The sequence below is a fragment of the Esox lucius genome, chromosome 4, assembly GCF_011004845.1.
Source record: "Esox lucius isolate fEsoLuc1 chromosome 4, fEsoLuc1.pri, whole genome shotgun sequence".
Classification (NCBI taxonomy): Eukaryota; Metazoa; Chordata; class Actinopteri; order Esociformes; family Esocidae; genus Esox; species Esox lucius.
In genome coordinates this window covers 31,938,236-31,964,748 of record NC_047572.1, presented here as the reverse complement: position 1 = coordinate 31,964,748, position 26,513 = coordinate 31,938,236, and the positions used below count along the sequence as shown (strand labels likewise).

Here is a 26,513-nt window from a genome sequence, read left to right as displayed (position 1 = left end):
ATGTGTTTTAATACTAGCCTACTGAACTCTGTCATGTGTTTTCATACTAGCCTACTGAACTCTGTCATGTGTTTTAATACTAGCCTACTGAACTCTGTCATGTGTTTTAATACTAGCCTACTGAACTCTTTTATCACCCCACCCTCAGTGGGGCTTTGGTGCAGAAACAACAGAGACAAAGGAATGCACACCCCATACCAAACAGACCCAACTGTACACACACCCACACACACACACGCATCAACACCCACACACACACACACACTGTCAAACAGACATTAACATCCACACATTGACACAGACAGGGACACACACTCACACAGACAAACAGTGACACACACTCACACAGACAATTACATATACAATCTCACAGACATTAACATACACACATTCACACAGACAGCGACACACACTGAAACAACATTCTCACACATCCCGATTGTCCCTCTTCCACACCACTGTACTTTCAAAAAGAACTATTACACTACTGTATAACCAGACTATTACGCTGCCTTCTAACCAGACTATTATGCTGCCTTCTAATCAGACTATTACGCTGCCTTCTAACCAGACTATTACACTACTGTCTAACCAGACTATTATGCTGCCTTCTAACCAGACTATTATGCTGCCTTCTAACCAGACTATTATGCTGCCTTCTAACCAGACTATTACGCTGCCTTCTAACCAGACTATTATGCTGCCTTCTAACCAGACTATTACGCTGCCTTCTAATCAGACTATTATGCTGCCTTCTAACCAGACTATTACGCTGCCTTCTAACCAGACTATTATGCTGCCTTCTAATCAGACTATTATGCTGCCTTCTAACCAGACTATTATGCTGCCTTCTAATCAGACTATTATGCTGCCTTCTAACCAGACTATTATGCTGCCTTCTAATCAGACTATTATGCTGCCTTCTAATCAGATTATTACGCTGCTGTCTAGACTAGGCTGATTATTTTATACTGATGAAAAGCATAAAGCAACATTTTAACTTTTGGTCTCATGTTCCATGAGTGGCAATAAAAGATTGCAGAAAGTGCACATAAATATGCAGAAATGCATAGTTCTATGATTTTGTCCATCAAAACAGCAGCTGAGGCAAAAAATAATAATTCAGTGTAAAATGACAAGACTGATATCATCTCATCAATGTGCTCTCTGCGTATGCACATATACTCACACCTGGGTTTGATATAAGTGGGACTGACAAGGCAAGATGACTCTTGACTAGCCAGAAGCAGGAACGGTAAATGGAATTCTGGTAGGCTTCAAAAACAGGGGAAAAACATTTATCAAGTCACAACCCTCCTGCTGGAGCAGAGCCTCACACATCTATTAATTTTATGATGTTGACACACCTATTACCCAGAGTGCCTGTGAGAAAGAATGACAGAGAGTGGGAGGCGGGAGGAGTATGGGAAATAGAGACCCAGGCCGACGCTGAAAAGGAGGGACGGTTCTCCCAGGGCCTCAGAAAGACAAACAGTCCTCTGTGTCGCCACATCACGCGCAGCCCTCCTTTCGGTAGAGGACAGTCTCCAGTCCAGGCCAGACGACGACAGGGAAGGTGGCCTTTTGGGTGTAACCCTTTGACAAGGTTCCAGGCTTACACACCCGACCAACAGACCAAACGTGCCCTGATCACCACGCACGTGCGACCTCCAAGTTGTTATTCATCCTGGAACAGCAGCAACTGTGTTGAAGGGACACAAGGCGTTCAACAGATGCAATAAGCCTGGGTCGACAGCCTAGGACAGGCTCTCTCCGCTCAGGCCTCGGTTCACAGCAGCACTCGGTTGCGAACACAGACACCAGACGAGCTGACGGCGGCAGAAGAGCAGATGCACGGATGGACCAGTAGTTTGATTTTAAAAGACTGAAAAGAGCAGTGGGTTATAGCACAGGTCAGAGGATTACGGCTAAGCTCGCCTTCTCGTGTTGAGTTTTGAATAAGAATGACACTTTACAATAAGTATTTTTGTCCAAGGATCACACAAACAGGATATTTGTCTTTATAGTAACCAGGTCTTGAACAGTAATGTTTTTGATGAGGCCCCGAGAGCAAGGACGAGAAAACAAGGAGTGGACACAACACTGCCATCTAGAGGCAGCACACCTGCCTAACTATGTAGACATCCCTGTATGACCCAGACACAACTAGTAAATTCATCAACTTGAAGATTGTTACAAGTCATCATTTATTTTTTTCCCCTTACCAAAAATGATTCACAGCATTATTTAAAGAGGTTTTATTAATTTATAATACAAGCTTTAAGCATACCACATTTCCTTAATTTTTTTTGTACATTTATTCATATTGAGCAAAGTTTCATAGCAGTGACATTGGTTGACAAACACAAACCAAAGGACAGTCACTCAAAAGGAAGGATCCTCACTGTTTCCATGGAAACCACAGCCATCCAAGACCAATCTGCACTCTAACACCTGCTTCACAAACCCCCAGACACACACACACACACACACACACACACACACACACACACACACACACACGCACGCACGCACTCCAAGACATACACATACTAACCCCTGGGACAAAGAAATATTCAATTACCAGGATTCAAGCAATAAAAACAGAACAAACAATATCAACACATAAGAATTGACATTTTCAAATTCCAATATTAATGGTGTTACTGAATAATTCCACAATAAAAGGCAAAAACCAACAGCATAAAAGGAGGTCAAATACCACCGTCTTCATTTCCTCCAGAGGGGAACCTGCTCCTAAGACCACACCCCAGCCCCTAACTTGCTCCTAGGAGGGCCCCCCCCCCAGCCTCGAGTCCAGACGTCCTGTCATGTACACTCTGCATAGACTGGCTGATCTCGATTCTCTTACGGCTCACTCAGGTCAGACAGGGCATGGTGAGGAGGGGTTTCCCTGGGGGACAGACGATGTCTGAACGGTCAGGGTGATCAGTGGCGCACGCCAAACCGAACACCACGCTCAAAACGGTCCCTCGGAATTAATCCTTCATATATCTTTACGCTCAGTAAATAAAGAAGAAAATAAAAGAACAAAGAAAAAAAATAAACTTTAGGGATGAGTAAGGGTATAGGGTTCTTCATCTAGCGAGACAATTTCATCCTTGAGGTGGTGACCCAGTGTGACAACAACCCCCCCCCCCCCCCAACCATAACCAGGTATTTGACACAACTGTCCCTTTCTAAGTTTGAACTCCCCGGCTGCGTTGGTCCTAGCCCAGGGACAGGCCGAGTCACACCCCACAGCCCAGACAGACACAGCACTCCAGCGCACTGGTGTCACAGCAGACTAAACTCTGCCCACAGGATAACTACTCTATTGTACATCGCCGACACCTGAAGAGCACGGCCGTCCCTCTAACAGTAGGACAGTATCCTCTTTCCCCCCAAAACTGTGAGGGGATGGAAAAAATAGGACTATACATAAGAGGTACAAGAAACCAGCCAGTTAAGTGCAATGAGAGGTTTGACATTATTCTACAAAGACCCGTGGAAACGTTTGTGTGATCGGCGGAAGAGCACGTTGAGAGGACCGTCTTCACAGGCAAACGGAACAGCCGCCACAGAGCGGGTCAGAGTTCCAACGTTGCGCCAGCGTTACTCTGCAAAGGGAGTCTGGTCACTCAGCCAGCCCAGCCAGGGCTCACTCAGATTATATGTACAAATTGTTAACACGGTTTTACAACACAGAGAAGAAAAGGCAGAATTTGGCAGAAGGGTGAACAAAATGAAAAGGAAAAAAAAAAACACTATTGATTTTAATCAATTGGCACAAAAAACAAAAATTCCTAATCCACATATTGGGCCAGAATGCAATCAACATGTGTGACAGACGGCACACTGACAGCCCATTGACCCGACCCTCTGTGATCTCCCAAAATCCATGGATGACAGGCAGGTAGAAGACGACCAGGGGGTTGAATGTGTGTTGGGGGGGGGGGGGGGGGGGGGGTTGTTGTTGTTGTTGTTGGTGGTGGTCCTCTTTACAAGAGCAGACAACAGTTGCTCTCTGTGGTCTTCTCCCTGTTGCGCTGACCTATGGAGATGAGGTAACACAAAACACAGAGGCAACATTGACACAATGACCACAGACAGCAAACATCACACTGGAGTTTCACTTCTCCTGGGGCAAACAGGCCAGACCGGGCGGTCATTACAGGTCAGTGTGGTCCAGGATACAGAGCGGTTGAGTTGAGCACCATTTCAGGAAGGGATAGAGTGGGGGGGGGGGGGGGGGGGGGGGGGCAAGACTCACCATGCGAGTTTGGCTCTGGCAAGGTTTCTCTGGCAACCAGGTGCATGACAGTTGTTCGGCCGGGTGGCAGCTTTAAAGCTGAGAAAAAAAGGACAGAACCTATAAACAACTAGCGTGCGGAACACAATCACAAGATGATTGCTTGTGTAAGCTGCTCTTGATAAGAACCGCTAAATTAGGCATTCACTTGTATTAGTGCACATGCCCAGTACACCTGTAGCATGTTTGACGAGTCATCTGTTACTGAATGTCCTTAAGGGTGACATTGAAAAAGAACCCTTCAATAAAAGTAAACAAGAAAACAGATCAACCCATAATCCACAGTATGATTTCAGTTTGTATAATTGAGAAATGTAGCGTGGTGTCACGTCTGTATGACGGAGACGTGTACTGTAGCGTGATGTCACGTCTATGACGGAGACGTGTACTGTAGCGTGATGTCACGTCTGTATGACGGAGACGTGTACTGTAGCGTGATGTCACGTCTGTATGACGGAGACGTGTACTGTAGCGTGATGTCACGTCTGTATGACGGAGACGTGTACTGTAGCGTGATGTCACGTCTGTATGACGGAGACGTGTACTGTAGCGTGATGTCACGTCTGTATGACGGAGACGTGTACTGTAGCGTGATGTCATGTGAGTGACAGACACGTACCTCCCAAAGTGACGTTGCCATGCAGGAAGCGTCCCTGGAAGATGAGGCGCAGGATATTGGGGCTGCTGACCTGCTCCTCCTCCCATCCTGATTGGACAACAGAGCAGCACTCAGAACCACCCCCGTGACACACTTCCTGCCGTGGCTGAACCCACACATTTCATAGCAGCAGAGGTCAAAGCCAGCAGACGCGCCAAAACTGCTACAAATATATAAATATAATAAATAAATATATATATATATAAATAAATAATATATATAGCCTTTCTATGAACATTCAAGCGGAGGTGTCATCTCTCTTCAACAAACACACATTAACATTGCTGACATTGTCAGGCTTCCTGACAGTCCAAACAGAATTCTCCTGCAGCAGCACAGTGTTTTGCATGCGCAGGTCGGCAGCAGCTTCCACTGAGGTGGTGTCAGGACCCGCCGAAATTAGATGTGTTCCATCCAATCAGAATTTAAACGCTAATTTACCTACTTGTGTTCTAGCTCCGGCCCAACCCATGGGTCTCTGGGAACTACCAGACAGTCTTGGAGGCTTTGACTTCAAAGAAATCAGGGAAGAGCTTGAACCCAAACTGATGTTGAAGGAGAAACTATCATCTGTGGGTTTGGCCTTTGTAGCATTTGGCCAGAACGCAGACTTTGAAGAGCGAGGCAAATCAGGGGTTTTCAAGGTGAAACAGATCCATGGGAAAAGGCACCATCTATAATTCCTGTAATTATTCCCATTACATGTACATTACAGTCTAAGACCTCAAAACTGTATTTTATTTGATTTCCCCAACACACAACAGTCGGGTAAGAGTGCTTTTATTTTTGCTGCACCATACTTTGGGAAGATTTTGCAGAAGGACCTGAAATTATATCACTTCATTAGAATTGTTAATAAAAAAAATAAAAAAAAACAGTTCTTTAACTCTCCTATACATGTTTTTCCTTCTCATACTGTTGTAGAGTTCTGTCTTGGGTTCACCATGCATGCAACTTCCGTGGTCAAGACGAACATCTCACCAGGTGATGTTCTCACCAGACGAACATCTTACCAGGCCCATAGTCAAGACGAACATCTCACCAGGTCCATGGTCAAGACGAACATCTCACCAGGTGATGTTCTCACCAGGTCCGTGGTGAAGATGTGACCGCTCTGGTTATAATTGGCAGAACGTAAGCGGAGCTGGCCAAGAAGAGCCAATGTCTGTTACTGAGTGAGTGAGTCCCACGACTGATTGGTTTAACAATGCAAGAAGTAAACAGACAACACTTCTCTACACACGTATAACGTGAAAAAACACTTTTCGTTTAAACAACGTAGTGGTTCAAGACAGTCTGTCACATAGGACACCGCAGATCGAATCCAGCCTGGGCAGCAACATTCCTTCTAATCGCGGGCCGGCTGAACCAGGCTTGCCTGGTTTCTTGTTTTAAACATGACAGTAAAGGGGTCCTGTGGAGGTCCCATGGGCTAACCCACTGCCTCCGGTGCATATGGACTGCCGAAATGTGGGTTCGAATCCAATACACTGCTCGTCTAGCAAAAACTCTCCCCACTATCTTTCACCAGACTTTCCAATAAAGTGCAAAACGCATGGAAAATAATATTTTCTAAAATAAATATAATTGCACTTAAGGACTTCAAAAGCGGTCCTGGAGTCAATTAGATGCATGACAGTTTTCTAAATCAGCCATAGAATCATTCAGAAGGCGGCAAGATTCATTCCTCCATATGAAACAAGACGGTGTTGTAAACCAACAAAGAAAAATAACCCCAGGGAGGGGTCCTCACCACTGTTTCCCAATGAACAAAAGGAAACTAGGTTGAAGTAAGTATCCCTGAAAAATGGATGCTCCTTGTTCCTGCACACACAGCCACGGGTCATATCACTACCTTGGATCCCCTTCCAACATGCACAAACTCACCCAAGGGCCAGTTATCGAAGACGTGCTTAGCGATGTCTGTGGCTGAGTCGTTGGGGGAGAACACGAAGTCCTGTGTCTTCCCACTCACCAGGATTAGACGCAGGCTCACCTGGAACAGCCCAAACAAAACACCTTAATAACCCCACACATTCTTCACGAAACCCCTTCAGAATCCCAGAAGTCCTCGTCTCCACCCCGCGGGGCAGAGAAGCATGTACGTTAACCACACGGAATCGTTCCGTCCTCACCTCAGGTGACATGAGATGACCGCCAAGAACCTGCACCAAAATAGGCATTCCTGTCTAATTCGATTTCTTCGGTGGAGATCTCAGCCCCCCCCTTTTGACCGGACCGCTTCCTTAGGATAAGACGGCACACGTCGTGAAGCGGGTGGCTACACCACGCAAGGCCACAACGGGGAGGAGCTCTCTACGGCCCATCGGACTAATGCGATAACCCCAGGTGTCCCAGACAGCCTTGGGCCACGGCATTAAATTTACATGGCCAATGCGTAACCCTGGGGGGTAGCGGTGTCTGTGAAGGAGGCTGGACTGAGGGCTTCCCCTGCTATCTGTGCCCACCCAGTCCACTAAGAAAACAAAAAAAAAAAGAAAATGATTTGACATTTCTCCCTAAAGCAATAAGATTTTTAGGAAACCTGGATAAAAACATAGATTTCAATCACTCCTTGGTATAATAATGCCATCATGCACATGCTACTGTATGTGTGAGTCTGTCTGGGAATAAATGCTACCCTTGAGAACAAAGGAGCAGCTGGTCCAGGTTACTGCATCAAAACTTAAATGCCACAGAGAATGCATCAATTATTAATTAAACCACCAACTCAGTAAATCAAGTTGCCCAGACATCAAGAGTACTGTGCCAGTGGGGAGAATGAACATGATTTAGGAAGTAGAATAAGGTAGTGCAACAAAGAGGTTTCCGGTCAAACGGCCTCAGCAGACAATGTCAACGGCATCTACCAACAACTTCCCAGTTCCACACTCAAGAAAACGACAGACAGCTAGTCTAACGCACAGCCGTGTCTGAAAACGACAGACAGCTAGTCTAACGCACAGCCGTGTCTGAAAACGACAGACAGCTAGTCTACCATCTCCGGCACCATCTGAAAGCCAGGCTCCAAGCCCTTCCCTGTGAGACGGCACCAGCCCCGGGTCAGGACCTCTGCTCGGAGAAGAGAAAGCTCTGAAGGATTGTTCTGGCCGGAAGACACACTCCCCTTCCATCTCTCAACCATCTGACAGGTTCTAATAGGACATGCACAGCCAGGGCTTGGTGTAAATAATTCATCCCAGCAGATATTTGTATTCAACCTGATTCCAATACATGACTCAGTATTAGTTCAGAGACCAATACAATACCGTTAAGATAAGATGGTAATGTCATCACATTTGAGACAGGGATGGATTTTTCCAGGAACCTCAGAACATGATATCCCAAAACCATATACATTGCCAGTCGGCACCAATTTGAGATTCTGTTTTAAAACAATTCTGCTGCGGAAGGACACAGGAGAGAGCCATGTGGAAAAAGGCTTGAAAACCAATCGGCTCACAGTTAAAAGGTAGCAAAGCACACTACAAAAAAAAAAAACACCATGCTGGTGTCTCTGAGCAGGTAACAACCAACTAGAGTAAAAATTATATCACAATGTTGGTTTGACCTTACGTGTTCTGCTGGATATCAAGGAAGCCAGAACAAAGTGTCACTGAGTGTGACATCAGGCCAACACCATAACTATCTGTTTACAAACAAGGCAGCTTCCCCAAGCAGTGGAAGAACCATCCCCACTCCCCTAATGAACTGCATAACCTCTCTGTGATGTTATATACACATGCCATCGTTTAGCAAGCTTTAACCCCCCCCCCACCCCCACCCCAACCCCAACATCCCTCTTATCAGCCAACAAACAAAACAAACACAAACAGGCCCAGCTGCCCTTTCAAAGGCTTACTTTTTTATAAATCAAGGAGATCCTCTTAGACTATTGAATCGAGAGACAAAAAACTAATAATTGAAGAGAAAGGTCTGTATGCTCTGCACTGGCAACAAAGCTGACATGGGATTCTAAAAAATACATTGGTAAGCAAGCGTAGGCCTATTGTAAATTCCTTAGTCCTTGCTTTCTAAAAAACTGACTGGAGGAGGATAAAGGGGAGGGATGTTGGCCTAATCCAATGGCTTTTTCCGAAGGAAATGCAGAGAGCTGAAGCAGTCTCTATTATTGGGAAATATTTACTGACCCCAGTTTACCTAAAACAGGTTTAGGTATTGCAGGAAGTCCAGAGTTACCTAGCAGATTTGCACAGATACGATTTTAGATGGACTGGTTCTCCTGGTTCTCCTCAGTTCTTTACATCCCTAATTTATAACAGGCAAGGACCAGATGAACAGTTTTTTGGGGGCAGAGATTAAAAATATCCAAAGCCAGGATGAGCTGTGATTTCGGGATAGGAAGCAAATCGTTAAGGCGCACCTACAGGAGGAGAAAAAATGTGGGGCAATCAACATTTTGACAGATGGTGGTCTCAAATAGCTTCTGATTATGTTCACTTTAATCCCTGGCCACGGGCTCCCAAACCACAAACACGTTGACTTGAAAAACATCACACATTGTAGCCATGTTGACGCAAGAGGTACAACGCTGGCTCTTACGCAGTAAGGACTGTGTTCATTTGCAATGACTACTCACCATATCGAGATCCCTTTGACTCGTCATGGCTCTGGAACTACTCTGAACAGAGCCGAGCAGGCAGGAAGTGTTGTGCTTCGCTGGTAGAGACAGGGCCACTGGCACAAAGGGCACTGTGTGCGTTTCACTAGTCTTTTACCCCCACTCCTTCACTTTACACAGCCTGGCACAATCTCAAGGGCTCTGACCAACGTGAAACAAATTGGTTGCAAGATTCGACTATATGATCCTTGCGAAGGATAGAGTCTAGCTAACTCGTATGCAACGTTAACACGGTGACGACCTATTCTAGTCAATAAACCACTTCCTAGCAAAAATAATACACTGTCAGACAGCAGCTATTCAGCAAGCTATGGTTAGCTAGCTAGCATTTGGCTAGAAATTAGCTAATGTGCTAACTAGCTCCAGTAGTTCGACACCACTTAATTCTTAGCTAAATAGCTACCTGCGCTAACTGTAATACAGAATATCAACAGTCACACAAATACATTATTACGGTAGCTAGCCTGGTACATCAGAATCCGTTGCCTAAACGGTAGATCTAAACGTCAAACACTCGGTGCTACCTGAAAATATGATTAGCTAGTATTACTAGCGATAGTTTTAGCTTGTAACTAGTATCATGGCTAGTGTAGCTAGCAGTGAGTTAAGTAAGCTGCTAGCTAACAACCGTTACGTACTGGTTGACTGAAGAAAACAAATACAGTACTTCACTAAATATCAGGCATGTACTAAGATAATTACGAAAACACAAAATATAACGTATGTAGCTACACTGTAGCTACCTGGCTAAAAACTAACTGAGGCTGGCTAGATGCAAAGGTTAGCTGAAAATATCTGACTGCGGCAGAAAATAGCAACTGTCTGTGGGAAGAGAGACAAGCCGCGATTTATCTATCGGCGTTCATCTTACTTAAATCCTTAAAATGGAAAAAAAAAACGGTACCGGTTTCAAATAAATACTTAAAGATGTAACCATCCCAAATGGTTAAACGTATCCAATGTTCGATTATTTATTTCCGTCAGAAAAACAACCAACCTACACTACTATCTGCAACTGCTGCTTTTCGACGAATAATGGCAGGACATTTAAAGACACCGGAAATCAGCTGGTTGTCAACATAGGAAACGAAAATCTACACCACAACAAAGTGTCTGGGTTTTGCAGTCTTGCCGTAAGATTCCATTTTGACTGAACTAGCCATGAACGTTGAACACTGTCACTAATCAACATAAATTGGGATGGATGTTTGTTTTAAGCCACCTTGTCAAGAAAGCCTAAAAATCTAATCGATTGAAGTGATATGACAAATTCGTTTTCATTTCAGATTTAGATTTACTTACAAAAAATATTATTATACAATCACTTTATCACACATTTACAGATATAAAACATAGAGGTACATGTACAACTGCTAAATTACTCATATGTACAACATTTAATGTACTCATGTTTAGAGTACAAATGGATATTACTGGTTGTATATTATTGTCTGGTTATTTTCACATTACTGTTTTGAAAAATATAATTAGCTATGTATATTAACGACCGTTATAACTAAGAACACATTCTCATGTTTTGATGACATATCAGCACTTAAATATCATACTACACCAGAGGTGTCAAACCGGTTCCACGGAGGGCCGAGTGTCTGCAGGTTTTCACTCTCACCTTGTACTTGATTGATTAATTAGGTCACTAATTGGTTCGTTTCTACCCTCACCTGGTTGTGTAGGTCTGAACTGGGAACCAATTTATAGGAAAAACCCAAAACCTGCAGACACTCGGCCCTCTGTGGAACCGGTTTGACACCCCTGTACTACACCATTTTCAGGGACCCATTTTGACTCGACAGCGCCACTGTTACGACCAGTGGCCAAAAATCCCGGAATGCATCTTTAAGCAATGTTTGTAAACATCCTACTGTTGTAACTTCACAAAACATTTTACTGAGACACTATGTAACACATTGCACATGATGCTGTAACAAGCTTTAAGCCCTTTAAAACCATGTATATGGTTAAAGAACAATAACAAAACAATGTGCAATGTCTTAGGAATTACACATTAGCAAACCACTTTACACATCTCTTGGTACTTCAATGTAAACAATTCAACTGATTAAATATAAATCAAAGAAATCAACTGAGATATTGGGGAAAGATCAAGCACAACCTATTGTAAATGGAATCATAACTTCTTCACAGATTTTTTAAAACAATGACAGCCTTTGACAATTTCCACACACTGTAGACTGATTGCTATTTGTAGTGTTTTCTAAACTATTTGTCCAGTCTTGACCTTCCAATATTAATTGTATATCAATGATACCACAAGATACAAATTGTTATGTATAATCTATCTGATGATGTGAACATTTCCACAACACCTAAACAGACATAAAATATTAAAACAGTTTTATATTAGGTGAGCAACTGACAATTTAGACTGACACACTGTTAAACAGGTAGGACAAACTTGATTCAAACAAAAACACAACACATTTTCTAATAACAAAACCTGACAGTGTAAAATAGAATTTTCAGTTCATGTTATAACTACCTTGATTTAAGACAAGAGATTAATACCCATGCCCATATTTAAGTCATACAATTATGAAGCATATATACAAATAGTTATGTACAAAATAAAACATGGAATCAATCATATTTCAAGTCTGAAAGCCTTTATGTGTAACTCCTGTAACTCCAGAATTTATACTTAGGCTGCACCTAGTAATATCAACAAGTAGTAATGTTATCAACTAGTCATTTTACCTCTTGTTCATTACCCCATCCTAGTGTATCTAGTCTTTTTCAAGTTCTGTAATCTATACTCAGATGGGTCAAAACACAAATTAGTGAACAGAGCCAAAATATTCTTACTGAATTAATAATATATTCATGTAATTCATGTAACACTAAATAAAGTGTAGCATACATAAATATCTACTGTATGTAGGCCTATGAAAAATATATTTATGCATGGTTCTGTAGAAATATCGAAACCAACATCAATTCATAATTGCTAAAAAAATATTCTCTATGAAAAAAAAAAGGTTTTCTCAAAATGAGAAATATTTCTTTTTTTTTTAGTAAGGAGAGTCAAGTAAAACAAATTCATTTCATGATCAACCATCCCTCGAGAGTACATTCAGTGAGTTCAAGCATGGTGGTTTTGCCTTTCCTCAGAGAAAACCAATACATTCATAGTGATTGAGCTGGGTGGATACCACATACGGCACTCAGTACGAACAAATACATTAGAGAGAGATCAGATGCCATTTTGGGGAAATTCCGGCAGAAAAAAACGAGGCACTAAAATAACAGGTTGAAATGCTGGAACAATTTCCCCCATTACCATTTTCAACACCAAAATGGCATAATAATTGGGACAGTTAAATGCTTAGATACAGAGAAGTTTGGCAAGTTGATTTTGGTAGACTGTCTCTCGGCGAACACACAGTACAACCAAAATGTACGTAGCACTTGGTGTCATCTCTACATGTTAAGACTTGAATTAACAACAGAAAAAATAAAGACAGTCTGATGTAGCACAACGCTCAGCTGTGAAAATACCCCCCCCGTTCGCGGTATGTTGTCGGGGGCGAGGGACGCCCACTTCATCAGCGTTACCTTCTATGGCGTTGTCTCTTCCAACTCGCTGTCATCCACGGTCAGATAGATGGGTCTTTTATTCAGGACAGGTTCTAATTTACCGCGGTTGGGAGAGGCCTCTGAACTGTTCCTCATCCCATAACCGAAGTAGATGAGAAAACCTGTAGAACCAGAAGGGAGGAAAGAAAACATGAAAAACAGTTCTAAAGGAACCTGCACTAGCAAAACACACTGATGCATTAAAACACAGACTGGACACATGGAGATCAGGTGGCAGGGTGTGGTGCTTGCAACATGAGGGTTGCAGGTTCAACCACCCTGTGAAAACGTGTGCACCCTCTACTGTTGTGTGTCATTCCGGCTAACAGGGCCTGCTCAGAGAGACCAAGACCAAGATGCAATTGTGCAGCTAGGGATGTCACTAACCAATAGCCATCCATACAGCAAACCGACACCAAGTTGGGCCGTCCAGCTGCATCATGAGGTAGATGTTGACGAAGATGCTGACCAGTGGCAAAAACGGGAGTAGAGGCACCTAGAGGGGGTTCAAAATGTTTAGCGAGGATGAGGCAACAAACCAAATATGGACACAAGGCATTGGCACTGCCAGAATGAGGAAACCACAGGTGAACAGAAAATGCCCTGTCCACAAAACTGAAAAAAGTGAAGTCACACCATTGTCCCGTATTTAAGTGTTGTTATTGAACTGCTAGTCATTTGAAAGTGAAAAAACTACTGATCCAGAAGAACCTCAGAGCCTGGCTCCTCTCTAGGTTTCTTCCTAGGTTCTGACCACACTTGGGTGTTTTCCCAGCCTGTGCATCAATTTCTTGTTGTTGCTTGCTCTTTCATATTTTAGGCTTCAGGGGTAACCATATAAACACCTTGTGACAACTCCTGATGTAAAAAAAGGTTTATAAAATAAATGTGGAGTGGACTGACGAGTGAACAACAACACGAGCAATCATACCTTGAATGTGAGTGCTTGTCTGCTTGGGGGCTGTCTCCAGAGGATGGCCACACACACCGCAGACAGGAATACCAGTGTCATGGAAACGGTGAGCCAGACAGGATGGCCATTCATCACCTCTGCGCCCCAAACAGCCAGAACCACACACAGCAGCGTGAACAGCACAGCTGAAGAGAGAGGCCAGAGATTGGTCACAATGGAAACCTGTTAATGGTACCTTACGGTTCTCTTTGAATTATCAAACAGCTGCTTCCCTCTTTAACTAATATGCCAAGCCTCTCCAAGAAGTTCACCCATCATTAAATTTGGCATTATTTTCAGTCCTTATATCCTCATAGCCGATCCCCCAAAACAACTATGCATACTGTGTTTTATTCTAATAAACCCAAGGAGTGTTAATCAAAACAATGTTCCCTGTGCCCAGAGAGGACACTCACAGATGACAGTGGTGATGACATATACGATGAGTCCAGAGGTCACAGTGGGAACATCACAGCTGGGCACCAGCAACATCTTCACGGTGAACCTCTCCCGGAGCGGCTTGGTCTCCCCCGCACTCTCGTGGCCTAGCTCGTCCCCGCTGTCCCCCCCTCGACCCCCGAGGTCCACCAACTTCTCACTAACACCCAGGGTGCCCGGCTGGTATCTGAAAACGTGCACACAAACAGGCAGGATTCAGTTAACCCCTAGTTAACCGGGTAGCTCGACTGGGAACACTGTTGTTTTTACAGTGAAGAGCAGCATACCCGGGAGGAACCGATTATTTAAGAAATTAAAATGTGAATGCGTGTTGGAAAACCCCCCAAAAAACAACGTCTGACAATCCTGTCAGCCAAGATCGCCAGCACTGACCTGAGGATGAGCACACACACAGCCACCAGTGTGTACGCTAGAAGCGTTCCTATGGACATCAGGTCCACCAGGGCCGCCAGGTCAAACAGTAACGCCATCAGGGCTGCACAGACAAATAGCACTTATGAACTGCAGGCGGCACACCGCGCCCGTGAGAACATCATGGAGAAACCGAGACATTGGCGCAGACTTCAGCAGATGCCTGTTGAGGGCTCGGCGTACCTGCCACAACACCGGACACAATGGTGGCTAGAAGGGGCGTCTTGGTTTTTATGTTGATCTTTGACAGGAAGCGAAAGAGCAGGCCGTCCTCAGCCATGGCGTAGATCACTCGGGGCATGGGGAACATTGAGCCTAATAAACTGGACAGGGAGAACAGGAGAAACCAGGCAAACTTAAACAAAGACTTAAATTTTATAGGCACTGCACTGAGGCTAGCCATGTCCGGAGTGATCCTGAAATAACAACATGAAACAACATTAATGTTGTTAATATATTGAAAATGAATCTTCGTTCCTTGCAGGCCAATGAAAACAAACGAAAAAAAGGATCCTAATGCAAATTATACGAAACAGAAAGATCTGTTCAAGGCCCCAAAATAAACATAAAACTAAAAATAGCCGGCCATCTGGACAGCTTTCCACCTAGCGCTGTGATCATTTCACGGAAACTGGTGTGTGACAGTCACCTGGTGGAGAGGGCACACAGAGACCCCACGGCAACAATGTAGCGGGCGGGGCCCCAATGCACATAACTGAAGGCCTCTGGCAGGGGGCTCTGTGTGTTCAGCAGGTAGTAGGGCATCATGAGAGTGAGGGCCGCAGACACCCCGAAGTAGGCAAAGAAGCAGATAAGCAGAGAGGCCACGATCCCAATTGGGATAGAGCGCATGGGGTTCTTGGCTTCTTCACCTGTGGGGAAAGAAAGTTCAGAGGTCTTTATATGTTTGATCAATGACGGGAACAGAAATGTTACCCTGGTGTGAAGCAACAAGAAGAAATGACATACTTGTTGTTGCAATGCAGTCAAAACCCACGAAGGCATAGAAGCAGGTGGCTGCACCAGACAGGACTCCGCTGAAGCCAAATGGAGCAAAACCCCCATCTCCAAATGTCTTTTTAATTATACTGGATGGACAGAAAATAAAATAGAGCAGGAGACTGGTTATAGCAATAGCTTTGAAAATACAGAAACATGGTAAAGACTACTTGTTTCAAACTGAGACTTCAAAAATTCTACACACCCCTGTTAAAATGCCAGGTTTTTGTGATGTAAAAGAATGAGATAAAGACAAATCATGTCAAAACATTTTCCACTTTTAATGTGACCTATAATGCGAACAATTCAAAAACAAACAAATCTTCGAGGGGGAAAAATGAAAAATAAAAACCTTACATTAACCTGGTTGCATAAGTGTGCACACCCTCTTATAACTGGGGATGTGGCTGTGTTCAGAATTAACCATTCACATTCAAACTCATGTTAAATAGAAATCATTACACACCTGACATCATTTAAAGTGACTCTGATTAATCACAAATAAAGTTCAGCTGTTCTAGTAGGATTTTTCTTAGTTGCATGTCAGAGCAAAAGCCATAGTCCGCAGAGAGCTTCCAAAGCATCAGACGGATCTCATTGTTGAAAGATATCAGTCAGGAGAAGGGTACAAAAGAATTTCCAAAGCATTAGATATACCATGGAACACAGTCATCATCAAGTGGAGAAAATATGGCACCACAGAGACATTACCAAGAACTGGACGTCCTTCCAAAATTGATGAAAAGACGAGAAGAAAACTGGTATGGGAGGCTTCCAAGAGGCCTACAGCAACATTAAAGGAACTGCAGGAATTTCTGGCAAGTACTGGCTGTGTGCTACATCTGACAACAATCTCCCGTATTCTTCATGTGAATGGGCTATGGGGTAGGGTAGCAAGACTGAAGCCTTTCCTTACAAAGAAAAACATCAGAGCCTGGCTGAAGTTTGCAAAAACAAACATGAAGTCCCCCAAATGCACGTGGGAAAATGTTTTATGGTCTGATGAAACCATGGTTGAACTTTTTGGCCATAATTCCAAAAGGTATGTTTGGCACAAAAACCACACTGCAAATCACCCAAAGAACACCATACCAACAGTGAAGCATGGTGGTGGCAGCATCATGCTTTGGGGCTGTTTTTCTTCAGCTGGAACCAGGGCCTTAGTCAGGGTGGAGGGAATTATGAACAGTTCCAAATACCAGGCAATTTTGGCACAAAACCTTCAGGTGTCTGTTAGAAACAGAAGATGAAGAGGAACTTAACCTTTCAGCAAAAAAATGACCCAAAGCACATCTAATTCCACAAAAGCATGGCTTCACCAAAGGAATATTAGCGTTTTGGAATGACCCAGCCAGAGCCCAGACCTGAATCCAATTGAACATCTGTGGGGTGATCTGAAGAGGGCTGTGCACAGAAGATGTCCTCACAATCTGACAGATTTGGAGCGCTTTTGCAAAGAAGAGTGGGCAAATATTGCCACGTCAAGATGTGCCATGCTAATAGACTCCTACCCAAAAAGACTGACTAATAAAATCAAAAGGTGTGTTAGTTTAAGGGTGTGCACACTTAAGCAAACAGGTTATTGTGAGTTTGTATCTTTTATTTTTGCCCTCAAAGAGTTCAGTTTGTTGTTCAATTGAATTGTTCATGTTATAGGTCACATTTAAGGTGGAAAAGGTTCTGACATGATTTCTCTTTGTCTCATTCTTTTACATAACAAGAACCTGGCATTTTAACACGGGTGTGTAGACTTTTTATATCCACTGTATCTGATATCTCAGTCGGAACATATATCTCTAATGGCTGATACCGCAAAAGATTCATTTCTCTGAAGGCTTTGATTTTGACTAACTACTGCCTTGAGACTTAAAACACCCCCTGGACCCCCCCCCCCCCCCCAAATCTGCCAGCAGGTTGGTGACTCACCCAGGATCAGTGATGTTGGTTGCGTTTACAAAGTCCTCGACAGTGAGGCTCCAGTTGGCATGGTCTCCCTTCACCAGGCCCGAAGCGATGACAAAACTCAGCACCACCAGGTTGATGCCCGTGAAGATCTTGTTCACCACCGCCGACTCGTTCACGCCGAACGCCAGCAGGCCTGCGTGGGTGTTAGCCAAAGTGTCAGATCCGTGGGCGGTGATCGAGCAAAGGCAGTCATTATGCCAAACTGTACAGGCACTCTTCCCATGCTCTAGGGCAGGGGTGTACAGATCTTACACTACAAGGTCCATAGCCAGGAGAGGACCTGGCTTTGACAGACAGATTTGAATACCCCTGCTCTAGGGCAACAATGTAAATGCAGTCAGGGATATATCGCTTTTTAGCTTTACAGTGGCTGAGGGGGCGTGCCATGGCTGAGGGGACATGCCATGGCTACAAATGTGTTTTTAGACAGGTGAATGAGAGACTTACCAGTCAGCAGCATGACCAAGATGAGGGCAAAGAGGTCTGGGTATTCAGCCAGAATTTTCCCAGGTACCCTGATGGACATGGAGGCTCTGAAGAAGTCTGAGATCTTCTGTTCAACCAGGTTGTCGAAGGTGGAGCTCCAAGCGCGAGCAACACTGGCTGTGCCTGAAGGACGGGATGAGGACATCCAATGAGAGTCAAGCATTACAAGGGGCCTCTGCTTTCTGTCAAGAGGCCAACCAGGACATGAAACTGCCAGAAAAATCTCTTCAGCTCAAGTTATCCAGAAACTCAGAATTGCTAATCATCTCAAGGGACTGGGTCTTGCAATAAAATCATTGCTGCCTAAACAGCTTAGACTAATACCCTGTCACGTACATGGCTGTTATCAATGCACCTCACATGACCAGCTTCTATCTCAAGCGTGTTTCTTGCAACCTAATAAAATAATCACAGATAAACCCTCCTGGCTCCCGACGGAATCACTTTCCCGCTGGTTAATCTGAAATTACCCAATTTCAGCCACTCCCTATATTCTGCTCACCAATGACATAGGAGAGAATGAGATTCCAGCCGGTGATGAAGGCCCAAATCTCCCCCACCGTCACGTAGCTGTACATGTACGCCGAGCCGGTCCTGGGCACACGAGCACCAAACTCTGCGTAGCAAAGGCCGGCGAGGACAGAGGAGAGGGCCGCGATGAGGAAGCAGAGCACGATGGCCGGACCGGCTTTCTCCCTGGCCACCTCCCCAGCCAGCACATAGACGCCAGCCCCCAGCGTGGCGCCCACCCCTAGGGCAATCAGGTCCAGGGTGCCCAGGCATCGGGCAAAGTGGGTCTCCTGCTGGTCGCATTCCAGAGCCCGCCGCCGGAGCAGCTTCTTGCAAAAGGACGCTAGCTTCTTCTGCGCCATACTGGGACAACCGGGAGGTTGCTGAGTCAAATGTGAAAATTGTGCGAGGAAGGGATATTTGAATACTGTGAGGGAGGAGTTCTGGAGGGAAATTCCAGATAGTCACATCATTCAGTCGGTTGTGTATAACATGCTATTCTATAGTCAGAAACTTGTCATGGTGACTTAATCTAAAGGGGAAGAACATGTCAGTAAGATTGACAGACAATACAACTCTTTACACAGAAGAATGCAGACTTCATGACTGACAGGTTTTAAAATCCATGAACAAGGAAACAACAAAATGATTTGTCAATGCAAAACTTCTGAAACCTCCTGGTATTGTATTTTTCATATATTTTGAATGTTTTGTAATGCATGGTATACACAGTACATTTCTAATTGTACGTGAAATACCTTTTTTTTTTCCTTTTTCCAAATAAGAGTTTTGTTTTCGGTACAGGTCAAAGGCGAAAGTCTAAAAAGCCCTCTACAGTTAAGTCATTTTAATCTCATACGGTATGTGCCAAAACACTTTACTCTGAGACAAGGAATTTGAATTTAGGCTTGAAACATGAAGTAACAATCCTCAGAAAATGTGCGAAACACTTAAAAAAAAATAATCAAACTAGTTCTAATCTTGGAATTCAGTGCAGGTTCATGGCGTTCTTATGAAAGGACGTGTACCGCTCTGCCAACCAGTGTGTATTTAGACGGACGCGGTGGTAAACACAACAGTATCAAGCACTTCACACGCACACGTCGTTTCTCAGAGACACCCCCTGGGCAAAACGCCTCAGCATGAACCGTGGCCCCCCCCCCGCTACACTCACAGGCCTAATCACAAAACAAGGAGACGCATGGGCCAGGTAGCTCTGAGGACAACCTCAGACCTATCCAGCTGGCGTCAAACCCTGTTCTCTCGGCGGGTGTCACACTGAAGCGGGGACAGCGGGGCTTCAACAGGCCGTCTGGAGGAAAAGTGAAAAATGTCAGATGGCAATTTAGGCCCAGAATGTGTCAACTGAACCAGATCACTGGCTGGTAATCCCTCAGAGGAGAGAAGCCATGCAATGCCAAACCGTAAACTCACCTTGGCAGGGAACGGGGAATCTGAAAGACTGGCTTAGAGAGGAGGTCAAGAACCCTGTTCATTTGCAGCATAAAGAAACTAAGCTGGGAGAATGAAGTGAAGACCTAAGAAAAGAGAGGAGGACAGGGAGCCGGGGGGGGGGGGGTGATAGCGTAGTTGGCAAAGAAACATGGGAGAGCGAGAGAGAGAGAGAGAGAGCGAGAGAGAAATGGGAACGGAAAAACTTGCTGAAAGGCTTCTGACTTGACACAGCACAGTAATTAAAATTTAACAAAGCAGACAGATGATCCCAAAACAAAGCCGGGTAAAACTAAAATACATTAATTAATATATATATTATAGATTCATCATAATTGTGCCCCAAAAACCACTGTTCAACTGGAAGAAAAAGCTGCTCAGGCCCACCGTGGGCACGCCACAACTCCTGTCTGAGCACGAGCCGAGGTCAACTAGCTGGTCCCGGCTCACACACCAGAGATGCCATGCAAGATTAATAAGGCCCAGTCTGGGCAACACGCCCCATTGAGAGTAACAGAGCATCCGTGTCAACTGTGTTTCCGTGTCTTGAGACAATGCCTGCAGGAAACACCAGCGACGGCAAGTCATACACCCAGAGCACACATTCCTCTGGCCCTCTTCCTCAATATGTAGTGTAAACACTAAAGGCTATTAGCTCAATAAATATACATATCTCATTCAGCTGTTACCACAGCCATCTCACAAACCGCTTCCCAAGCGTTTGACCAATGTGACTGACCCTGTCCATGATATCAGTCTTCAATCGGATGACTGCGTCTGAGCACTTCGCCACATATTTTCTTCCTCCTTCTAGGCTTACAAGAGGACGGTACTAGCGAGGGGATTTGGGGAAAACCAGTTTCTGGGATCAAGAAAATCAAGCACATAGTTGGCATTTCTTCTCTATTCAGAGGATAACCAATTGTGTTACATAAGTCTGCTAAAGTTCTCAGAGGTGAAGAAATAATTACCGACAAGTGCAGCTTAGCAATGTACATGGTGTAAACTGTGGGCTACACTGCACTACAATGTCTCAACATGTTGTGTACGCTGAAGACATCACAACTTCTGGCCACGACGACAGTGCAAAATTAACACAAGAACACAGCTGAAAAGCAGAACTTGTGACACAGGAAATCTGTCCTGGTTGCCAGAGCAACAATGCAACGTGGTTGTCCTGCCAACGGAACACAACTAGAATCAAACGGACGGTGGATCGGGGAGTTGGGGATTGAGTAGTGCACGACTCAGTCCGAACAATTCAAGGAAACAGGGAAATTCGGACGCACCCGTTATCAACTGACCATTTCATCACTGCCAGTGTTGGCCAAGGAAGGGCACGTTACTCAACCTACAGGTCTGTGACTCCAGGACGGACGTTTCCATGGTTACCTCGCTTCAGCTTCTGAAATTATGCCAGTGTGTTGTCGCACGCTAAATTTGCAATTCATCAGATCCTCTCCTCCAAAGGGCAACCTAATTACGGGTCGGGATGACAACAGAGCTTCAGCACAGCCGCCGACTCATGTTAACTAAGACCGTTTATTATGTAGTACCCGAACCACAACGCACTTCATCGATCTGCCCATTCTATGCACACATTTTCTTCCCAGCCTAGGAGCTCAGAGTGTCTACTCGGGTGACTCTACCTCTGCTATTGCAATCTAAAAATCCAACATGGAAAATTGCTTTTCCTGGCCTCCTCCTTACAATCTTACCACTGATCTGTACCAATTCTCTCAACCGACTTGCCCCTGTGGACCAGGCTAAACCACTAAAAGTAGTAAAACCTAACACACTAAACACATACAGTCAACTGAAGAAGTATTGACATCTTTCATGAAAATAAGCAAAACTGAAAGCAAAAAATAAGCAAGACAAACAATGTGTCATATTTTGGCCGTATATTTTGAATGGAACACAATACTTTCTCAAACACAATCGATTTTATTGAGCAGTATTTTTTTGGGGTTTCAAAGGAATAAGCACCCTTAAAAAACATAAAATTAAAACAAAGTGGCATCTGTTGTGAAATTCTAGTCTTTTTAGTTGGCCTCAGTATCTAGGAACTGTATTGATGCCTACCACCTGTTTCAGTTTCCCTGGGGTATAAATATGAGGTGGCACGCATGTAAAATCCTATTGTCACCCATCATCATGGGTAAAACAAGACAGGTGGTTGTTTGGCACCACCTCCATGTCAACACAGTCTTTGGAAGGTTTGCACAACAGAAGCCCTTACTGAACCACCCTACCAATTGCTGCGCCTAAACTTTGCCATGTGTAATTGGGACCATGACTGGACAAAATGGGGCAGCATACTTGGAAAAAACACCCGATACCCACAGTTAAATATGGAGTTGAAGCTCAGTGGCTGTAGACACCTAGAACGCATTTCAATTAACAGAAGTACCTTCCAGGAAACGTTTTACAGGAAAAACAAGTTTGCTGTGTTCAAGGAAGGAAGCTTTGATGCATTTGTAGTATTTCAACATTGTGTAATGGGCTAACAATAGAATTACATAACATTTTGGCTTCCAGACAAATTGAGAGCATCTGTGTTTCAAGTCTGTCCCTAGGACCTATTGTTTAATTGATCAAATATGTGGGTAGTAAAGAGGTGGTATTGTGGACAAGTTGACACATTCCATTGGGGTAGCTTGAAACAGGTATTAGCAGGGGGGATCAAATCAGGGCTGAGTTATTTAATACCCACATTTTCGGGGGCTTGAAGCACTTATAGAGAGATGGTGGTCAAAAATGTTTAAATATTTTTGATATATGGTTTAAGACTAACTAGTTATGTAAAATGCTTCCACTTATGGCTAATTAGCAAATATTTCCTTAAAGTAACACCCGAGTTAGCTAGAATTAAGGCTTCACACTTGCAACAGGAAACATTCTGTGCCAAAATACCAGGACTGTAAACTAGCCACATGCGGCCCCACGTTTTAAGACTCACCACACGTTTACCTGGTAACTAACATGGCGCTCTCAAATGAACAAGTGCTATTTTTTGAGCTCCCGGTGTGAATGTTTTAGTTGCTTCCCAATGCCAGTTTTTTTTTATATTCTGTTCATAAATGGAGCATGAAGCAGACATTACGGCTCATTTAATTGAGAAATAACGTCTTTAGATTTCAGTAAACACAGAGTAGCCTTTTTTCGGAATTGTTTCACACTACCTCGGAAGGTATAACCGATACACATTTGCCAACAAGTCTTGTTCATATGAATCAAACTATCATAGTGTAAAATCACTCATCTCGGCCTATGGAACGATGCGCAACTACTGTAAATCCATACGCGCTAGAATCATCACGGTTACCAACAAGTCTAGCTAATGCTTGTCAGCTGTTTGCATATGACACCAAATGTTGTTGTGTGAACGCTAAATATATAATCGTATAGCCATACAAATATTGCTAACATTTTGCTAACATAGTTACATTACAAATTAATTGAATGAAACAACTGTAAATTAATCCTCCAGGTGTGATATACATTTTCATCTCGCATTAACTGCAGTTGATATAAGAATGTTCAGCACATGTGTCTGAACACTAGAGAACACCGTATTTTTTATTGCTTGTGTTGTTGCCCATATGTTGCCTATATGATTAAACCAGAAAATGGATGTGATCCAAAGGCAGTTGAGAGCAAGTTCGTTTACTGTGCATGCATTTACACCTTTAAGAGTCGGTTTCGCACAGATAATTTAAGACCAGTCTAGGATAAGAAAATCATGTTAAACAGAAAACTCAATTGAGATTGTTGTTTTAGTCCTAGCCTAGGCGAGTCTGCGCAACCGGGCCAAAATGTTTTGGGGCATATTTTGAGTCGCTTTCTCAGACACGGATTAAGCGTAGTCTAGGATTAAAAAAATAAATAATAATCTAGTTCAACAGCAAACTCCATTGAGCTTGTTTTTTTTGTGTTAGACTAAGTTTAATCTGTCTGCGAAACCGGCCCTTAATATTTAGAGGTTGCAGTATGATTAGTGTTAATGAAAGTGCTGTGGTTCTGGATAAGCGTATATTCTCATTTAGTATCACTTTGTATCTTATTTATTGTTAGATTTTCGGTCCCAAAATATTTGGTCTCCCTTGACATACTCGTCAATAAAAAGGGGAAAGAATATTGAAAGGAAATTACAGAATGAAAATAACCTGAAGTTCAAACTCCGCATTTATTAATTTAAGTGACCAATTTTCACATTACAAAAGCATACTGTATAATGTACCAAATAATGTAACTGCTCGATCATGCATACTGTTTTAATAACATAAAAGCATTCATCTTTTTCAAATTGGCCGTCCATAAACTGCTGTCACACTGCATTCCGATCGCTGTTATCCTCTATAATTCTCCCCACCTTCAGTGACTTTCCAGAGTAAATTTTATTCTTGACATTCCAATGACTCCTATGGTAGAAAATACAACACCACTCGGTATTTCCAGAGCTAACGGAAGCTAAATGAAATCATATGACTAGTCGCATTTTGGTTTCACACTTGGAACACCGCTGACAAAATCTAATCTAGATTCGATTAACCACCACCTACCAGATTAACCACCACCTACCTGTGGAATAGATGGACCTCCAAATAACTTCTGCGATTAGCAGGATGAGAGCTGCTGGGCTACCGACTGACCTACTGCCTAGACTGCTGACTGAAATCGCTCAACTGTCTACAAACCTGATACAACCACATTACCGTAATCTCTGACGTAACTCTGGTGAAGGCCACTGCGTAGCGAGTGTGTTTATTGCCTTAGATTTATAAAAACAAAATAATTTGAGATGTTAAGTAACTCGTTCATGCTCGTTCAGGTTTACCTTGCTCAGTTTTAGAAGTCAAATCTCCTTAACTGAGAAACTGGTTGGTCAGGGTGAAGTGCCCCCCCCCTCTCAGCGCCTTTCTCATTTTCACATGGGAAAATGTACTTCAAACTGCTTAACCAAGCAGAATGAATGGTTAGGGAAGCTAACTTGTTACGGAGCAGCATTTTCTAGTGTTTTTATAACCCTTACTGACTCATTTCTCTAATGCTGCTTCATATCAGCACGGCCTCAGTAGCACAGGTGTTTCATATATGCATTCAGAGCACAATCAACTGAATGAAAATGAGCTAAATGGGAATCAAAGTTCTTTAAAACAGTTTTTGACAACAGATTTTAAGGAAATCAAGTGTGTAAAATAGGGCCAATATAACGAAAGTTAAGGATACATAATTAAGCTGCATTTGACTTACGCATATTAGCTTAGATTTGCGGCTAATATTAAATGAGAACAGTGTTATGTTTGAGGTCCAGGGCAGGCAGCATATCATACAGCCTAGGATGCAGGTTAGAAACGTCCTAACCAATTCCCTGGAATTGCATCTCCAACCCATATTAGAACGCAGTGTGATTTTACTGATATGGTGTATTGAGACAGTAGCCACCCAAACGAGTCCAATTACTATTGAAAATGATCAATTACATTTCCAGGAAGGTGATGGAATAATTATTGGCCTGGCAACAATGCATCCTTGGTGGATTTCCTCATCGACAAGAAAAAAGCTAAACTCCGGAGAAAACGAAGCAGCTGCTTTTGGATTACTAACCTACAGATGGGTGATAAATCAAGGGGAAAATTCTGAATTCTTGACCCCTACAGTGGGGGGGTCCAGGGGCTCTTTTATGTGATGAAGGGCAGATTCCTGGCCTGGTTTTGGGTCCTCTAGTGAAACATTTCTATCCTGATGAAATCATCCTTTTCCAGGACGACAATGCCCTCATCTACAGGGCACCAGGGGTCACTGAAAGGTTTGACGAGTATGAAAATGATGTGAATCATACTTTTACATAACAGGCTTTTACATAACTGAACACCTATGAAAGATCTTGGCCCATCGTGGTTGACAGCACTCACCAACACCACCATGAAAACACCAAATGAGTAAATATGCTTTGGAAGAATGGTGTTCCATCTCTCCAGTCAAGTTCCAGATACTCGTAGAATCTATGCCAAAACACATTGAAGCTGTTCTGGCGGCAAGTTTTTTC

At 43.6% G+C, this 26,513-nt stretch overlaps 2 protein-coding genes across 4 annotated transcripts; both read right to left on the bottom strand.

Annotated features, from left to right (window-relative positions):
• Positions 1–2,242: 2,242 nt before the first annotated feature.
• On the bottom strand, positions 2,243–10,671 carry ubl3b (ubiquitin-like 3b). Its single transcript, XM_010902639.5, has 5 exons — positions 9,571–10,671; positions 6,858–6,966; positions 4,932–5,018; positions 4,274–4,351; positions 2,243–4,054 (listed from the first exon to the last, which is right to left on the bottom strand). Exons 1-5 carry the CDS (start codon positions 9,595–9,597, stop codon positions 4,002–4,004), a joined length of 354 nt encoding a protein of 117 aa, XP_010900941.1. The 5' UTR covers positions 9,598–10,671; the 3' UTR covers positions 2,243–4,001.
• A 1,569-nt stretch (positions 10,672–12,240) lies between these two features.
• Positions 12,241–25,295, bottom strand: slc7a3b (solute carrier family 7 member 3b). Of its 3 annotated transcripts, none has more exons than XM_010902608.4 (12): positions 25,046–25,295; positions 19,002–19,452; positions 18,461–18,622; positions 17,975–18,146; positions 16,019–16,137; positions 15,699–15,921; positions 15,233–15,372; positions 15,011–15,113; positions 14,596–14,804; positions 14,159–14,325; positions 13,615–13,723; positions 12,241–13,349 (listed from the first exon to the last, which is right to left on the bottom strand). In XM_010902608.4, the coding sequence occupies exons 2-12, from the start codon at positions 19,369–19,371 to the stop codon at positions 13,210–13,212; spliced, it is 1,914 nt and encodes a 637-aa protein (XP_010900910.1). In that variant the 5' UTR covers positions 19,372–19,452; positions 25,046–25,295; the 3' UTR covers positions 12,241–13,209. The 3 variants fall into 3 exon arrangements, with proteins under 3 accessions (XP_010900910.1, XP_010900929.1, XP_010900886.1); XM_010902627.3 differs by having other exon boundaries at positions 19,002–19,392; XM_010902584.4 differs by lacking the exon at positions 25,046–25,295 and having other exon boundaries at positions 19,002–20,177.
• Between the last annotated feature and the right edge of the window lie 1,218 nt (positions 25,296–26,513).